This window comes from Lacerta agilis, chromosome 2, assembly GCF_009819535.1.
Source record: "Lacerta agilis isolate rLacAgi1 chromosome 2, rLacAgi1.pri, whole genome shotgun sequence".
Lineage (NCBI taxonomy): Eukaryota > Metazoa > Chordata > Lepidosauria > Squamata > Lacertidae > Lacerta > Lacerta agilis.
This window is the reverse complement of record NC_046313.1, coordinates 7,356,084-7,362,083: the sequence shown is the minus strand read 5'-3', so window position 1 is coordinate 7,362,083 and position 6,000 is coordinate 7,356,084. Positions and strand designations below refer to the sequence as shown.

General features: G+C 51.7%; 1 protein-coding gene across 1 annotated transcript in view; it reads left to right on the top strand.

Annotated features, from left to right (window-relative positions):
• Window positions 1-448: 448 nt before the first annotated feature.
• The window catches only part of SLC4A8 (solute carrier family 4 member 8), a 96,894-nt gene continuing 91,342 nt past the window's right edge, over window positions 449-6,000 (top strand). Inside the window, exon 1 of the mRNA XM_033142645.1 lies at window positions 449-552. Coding sequence (XP_032998536.1) covers window positions 508-552 — 45 coding nt within the window. The 5' untranslated portion in view covers window positions 449-507. The remainder of the gene's footprint in view (window positions 553-6,000) is intronic.

Sequence of the window (6,000 nt, the reverse complement as noted above, 5' to 3'; positions counted from 1 at the left end):
TTATTGTTGACAAAGGAGAGCTGGACATATAAAGGGCCCCCATTACCTTCAGTACCTTAGGGCCGCATCAAACCTAAATCCGGCCCTGGCCATCACCTGCCTCGCGCCCCTCCCCCGTTTCCCCTCCCACTCTCTGGCGCCCCCTCCCCATTCCGCGCCCTCCGCCCGCGTCGCTTGCGTCTCCTCGGACTCTCCGCTGCCACGATCGCCCCCCCCGTCCCTTTTCTCTGCCCACCCCCAAACCTCGTAAAAAAAAAGCCACCCACCCCTCTCTACTCCCCACCCCCCGCGGCTAAAATCCTTGGCTTGGGATTGGCTGCTTGCCGCGGCCGGAGGGGATGGTGCGGCGCGCGGCGGGCAGCAGGCGCCCGTGACTGGGCTCCTCCGGGGAGTCGCTCGGAGCCGCCGAGGGCGAAGCCCACTCCCTGCTGCGCGCCGCTCGACGGGGCCCCGGCTCCCAAGCAGCTCCGGCCACCTGCTCGCCCGGCTCCATCCAGCCAACCAGCCATGCCCGCCGACAGCAACGAGCCCGACTGCCTCCTCAGGTACCAGGTAAGGCTGGAGGGGGGAAGACGGCACGCAGGCGAGGGTCTCTCCTCGAGGGCTGTCGGCGTCTGGGAAGGGGCGTCTTCTGTCGCTGCTGCCGCAATGTCACCTTCACGTGGGCTGCTCCTGCGCTCCGGGCGCGGGCGAGGCTCGAGGATGCTGGCTGGGGCTCCGCGCTTGGTGCAGCCCTCTCCGGGGGGAAGGAAGGAGGCAGCTCGCTGCGGCAGAGCCCTTCGCCTCGCGGAGGAGACCGGGAGAGGAAGGGAAGGGATGGGGGCGCGCGCGGCTGCGGGTCCGATCCGGGGAGAGGGGGACGGGCCGGCGGGATGGATGGATGGATGGGAAGGGGAAGCTGCCCCGGATTCCTTCCGAAGGAAAACGCACACATGCGCGCGCGCGCACACACACACACCCTGTTTTATTCCAGGAAACGGGCACCTCAGCCTCGGATCTTGCTCTAACCGGGAATGGGGGCCGCCCGTTCTTTCGAGCCGAGAAACAGTTCCGAGGATAGGCTACCTGTTTTGCATGGGGAGCAGCCAGGCGAGCTCTTGGAGAGACTCGCTACGTCAAGCGATCTATTGGATCCAGCATATCGAGGGATCGGGGCTAGCGTCATCTTCTGCGCTCTCTCTCTCTCTCTCTCTCTCTCTCTCTCTCACACACACACACACACACACAAACACATTAAGCATTACTGGAAGACTCCTGCTTTTCTTAAGCTCACCAATCGCTTCCAGAGACGGCGGTGAACCCTTCCTCGTCTCCAAAGTACAGGGCACTCTTTTCTAAGGTGGGAGATGACTGGCTAAAATCCCCTTTGTAACACCAAACTCTTTCATCCAGACTGATTTTGTTGGTGATTTATCAGTCTGTCTTCATATAGCCTCTTTTTCAATTTGTGGACCACACACACAAACACACTCATTTGTTGGGATTTATTTACCTGTTGGGTGGCTGTGAGGAACATGCCTTTGCAGAGCTGTTATTTCCGCAAACCCAGACTCTTGGGAATGAGCTTTGGCAGCACAAACAGGCTCCAAAAGGAGCTGAAAGGTTTGCAGTCAGTAGAAGAATTAAAAGTCAAGAGCGATTGTGCTGGATTGTGGATTTACGCTGTGTCTGTTTGAGATACCACTGCTTTGACACACCAGCCTAATATTACAACATTTGTGCTGTGTTAATCCCCCCACATTTTTACCCAGCTTTTTGTTCTGCAGTCGGTAAAAATAGCATTTGAATAGTACTTTCCTAACATTCAAAGTATTGCATAAAGATTACTTCAGTAAACTTTACAACAGCTCTTCCAGGTTGGCCACCAGTTAGACCAGTATTATTTATTGCAATGGTGGCTAATCACATGTTGGGCTGATGGAAGCTGGAATCCAACAGCATCCGAAGGGCCACAGGTTCCCCACCCATTCTTTATTACAGGGTCTGCTTGCTTAGGTTACTCAAAGAGAGAAGGGCCAAGAAGCTGGAGGTTTCTAAGCTAACACTCTTAGGTCTCACTTAAGGCACTTTTCTCCTGCTCCGGAGAAAGTGGCGAATCTTGGGGTCTCAGATTGGTGCAAAGTGAAAATTCAGTGCCCCTCCTCCTGTTGTGCTCCGTTCTAAACCATAGCTGGACTAGATGACCCCTGAGGTCCCTTTCAGCTCTACGATTCTATGATTCCAAGCCCTCTACCTGTACCCCACAAGAGCTGTATAAATTTAGGGATTGCTTCCTTCGCATTCTGAAAATATAGGAAGCTCCCTCATATTGTGTCAGACCGCTGGTACCTCTTCCTCAGTTTGATTTACACTGACTGGCAGTGACTGTCCAGGATTTTCAGACAGGAGACACTCCCAGCCCTACCAGGAGATGTCAGGCATTGAACCTAGGACCTTCTGCATGCAAATCAGTAACTATCCCACATCCCCTTTAAAGTTCTTCCTGTACAGAACTTTGTATGCATGTGTGACCCTTTTCAATGTCACCAGCACAGATTTCCTTCATGGTCCTCTTCCCGGTTCTTGGGAGAAACTGACAAAGTTGCCATTTCCAATGGACAAATGAAGCAGGCAAAGGTTCCTAAGTAATAAAACGCTTTGGATTTGACACACAGGCGCGGTTTTTATCCTTTGTTGCCACTATGCTATGTTAGTGTGAAAGTTCTTTTGTCAAACAAAAGTTTTTGTCATTCTGCTTATGTTCACAGACAAAAAGGATTGGTCAAACGTATGCCTTAGACCTGCTTATGCTTGAACCGGTTTATAACGTGAACGTTATACATTGGCCGGAAAGTTTCTCCGGTATTTTCTCATGCATTGCCAGAATTCATGCGTAGCAGCAATAGTGTAGCAGAGAGTCAGACACACCATCCAGAATCATCTCTGTCGTTGGTCTTAGGGCTATAGCAGTACATGCCACATTCACTATCCAAGGTGCGATGGGGTGGAGTTTTGTAACATGTCTCAGTATTACCATTTAATATTATTAATTAGGGACACAGGACACTGCCAAGTCAGACCACTGCTCCATCCAGCTCAGTGCAGTCTACACAGAGGGAAGCCTCTCTACATTTTCTTCCCAGCCCAGTCTACCTAGAGATGCCAGGGACCAGATGCTGATGAACCTTCCTTCCGAGTGCAAAGCAAGTACTGCACCACTGAGCTCAGGGCAGTCTTAAGCATATCCGGCGCCGTGGTGCAAATATCCCTCCGGCTCCCCTTCCCTTTCCCAGAATTTAGAACTCGGGGCCCAACTCGCGGACCTCCTCATAGCGCCAGGAGCCGCCGCCCACAGAAGACGCCACCCATGTGGTGGCCGTGGCGCTGCTGGCCAGACCGCCGGAACCCCACGCTCGCTTGTGAGGCTCCAGGGTGCCTCCTCCTCCTCCTCTGCCTGACAACGACAGCCTGCTGCTGGCGCTCTCGCTGCTGCCCAGCAGCCCAAGGGCCCAAGAAGGGCACCAGTGACATGGAGGAGGCCCCTTGGGAGCCGCTCCCGCCACTGCCGCTCCCACCGCTTCCTCAGACGACGACGACAGTGGCTGAGGGGATTCCCACGGCCGAGGAAGAGGAGGCGGTGGCAGCGGCGGTGGCCTGTCCTCGGCTGCTGCCTCAAAGTCAAGGAGCAGCTCCTTGTCCGCTGCCACCCGCGCTGCAGCCGCCGAGTGCTTGTGGGAGCAGCACAAGCAACAGCAGCATTGCCAATGCCTGACTAGGTGGAGACAAGCATTTTGCCCCCAAACTACAGACTAAGTGGGGGTGTGGGTGGTGCTGTGGTCTAAACCACAGAGCCTAGATCAGAAGGTCAGCAGTTCGAATCCCCGTGACGGGGTGAGCTCCTGTTGCTCGGTCCCTGCTCCTGCCAACCTAGCAGTTCGAAAGCACATCAAAATGCAAGTAGATAAATAGGTAGGTAAACAGCATTTCCGTGCGCTGCTCTGGTTTCGCCAGAAGTGGCTTAGTCATGCTGTCTGTGGACAAACGCTGGCTCCCTCGGCCAGTAAAGCGAGATGAGCGCCACAACCCCAGAGTCGTCTGCGACTGGACTTAACAGTCAGGGGTCCATTTATCTCTTTACAGACTAAGTGCAAGGCAGAAGGGAAGTCTGAAAACCAAGCACCACTAGAGGTCCTTGGTTTCTAGTAGTGTACAAAAGGAAGAATAGCTTCTGTCTCTCCACTTTCTTTACCCAGTGTGCAATTTCATACACTTCTATTATGTCCCTCCTTGCTCACTGACCCGCCACCCCAAATTAAGAAGCCCCAAATATTGTAAGATTATTATGCCCACAGTTATCTGGAAGTGATGCTGAGGGGAAATGCAATGACCCTGTCCAAGGTCATGCTGATCCACAGTTATCACCTAGGTCTCCTACGGTTCAGCACAAATTCACCATGCTTAATGAGAAATAGATGGATTGAACTAGCTCTTTCAGCTGTAGTGAGAGACGAAATCAAAGCAGATTCGGTGTCAGAGCAGGAGCAAACGAATTCTCTGGAGAGGTAACAGTGGGATGTTGGAAGAGAAGGGAGTGATAGCAGGCAGGGAAAACGAGGGTGGAAAAGTCCTAATATCTCATTCTTCCAAAGCTGTTATGAGTTGAAGCTGCCCATCAACTTTATGGATTCCGTAGACCTCAACTGCTTTTTTTTTTTTTAAAAAAGACGCCAGAATGCTCACAGGTTCTGCAACCATAAATAGCATCGCTGAAACCTTTGCAGCACAACAGCACCAGTTAGTGGCTGTCAGTGCACCTGTGGGTGTCACTTACAAGCTCTCATAGGGAAAGTCAACTTTTATTTGCAATCAAACACTGGTGAGGTTCTCATCATTGAGCCTACCTAGTGGCAGTGAAGGCAGGAAAGAAGGCATATTTTGCTGCCTCCCATTGCATCCTCACTGAGCTGTACAGCAGAGCTTTCCTGAGTAGTACGGGGCCTTTTGCAGTCTGGCCTGAATGAAGTGGTAGAACCAGTGGCAACTCTCTGTGTCTTGTTGGCAAAGCAGACTTGAGGATAAAAGTATTGGGAGGTGTTCAGAGCACTGTCTATTCCTCTCCTAGACAATGACAGTTCTCTTTCTCAAGCTCTGGGAGGAAGACCTTTCATTGCCTACAGACAGCCACCCAATCTTAAACAACTCCTCACCCTCAACAACAGGACTCAACATGGACACTGGTACCAGAGCCTGCAATAAACCCAGATGCCAACTTTGCTGCCACATAAACCCGGACAACACCATTACTGGCCCCAAGAACATCAAACATACCATCTCAGGACTATTTAATTGCTCATCTTCTAACATTGTGTATGCAATCAAATGCCAACAGTGCCCTTCAGCTCTCTATATTGGACAAACAGGCCAAAGGATAAATGGACACAAATCTGATATCAGGAATCACAAGACAGAGAAACCAGTAGGAGAACACTTCAATCTCCTAGGACATTCTATACACGATCTCAAAGTAGCTGTCTTAATACAAAGGAATTTCAGAAATAGATTGGAAAGAGAAGTTGCTGAATTGCAACTCATTACCAAACTCATTACCAAACTTTTGAATTATGGTGCTGGAGGAGACTCTTGAGAGTCCCATGGACTGCAAGAAGATCAAACCTATCCATTCTCAAAGAAATCAGCCCTGAGTGCTCACTAGAAGGACAGATCCTGAAGTTGAGGCTCCAGTACTTTGGCCACCTCATGAGAAGAGAAGACTCCCTAGAAAAGACCCTGATGTTGGGAAAGATGGAGGGCACAAGGAGAAGGGGACGACAGAGGATGAGATGGTTGGACAGTGTTCTCGAAGCTACTAACATGAGTCTGGCCAAACTGCGGGAGGCAGTGAAGGATAGGCGTGCCTGGCGTGCTCTGGTCCATGGGTCACGAAGAGTCGGACACGACTGAACGACTGAACAACAACAACAACCAAACTCAAAACCACGTAGAGACCTGGTCTGAACAGAG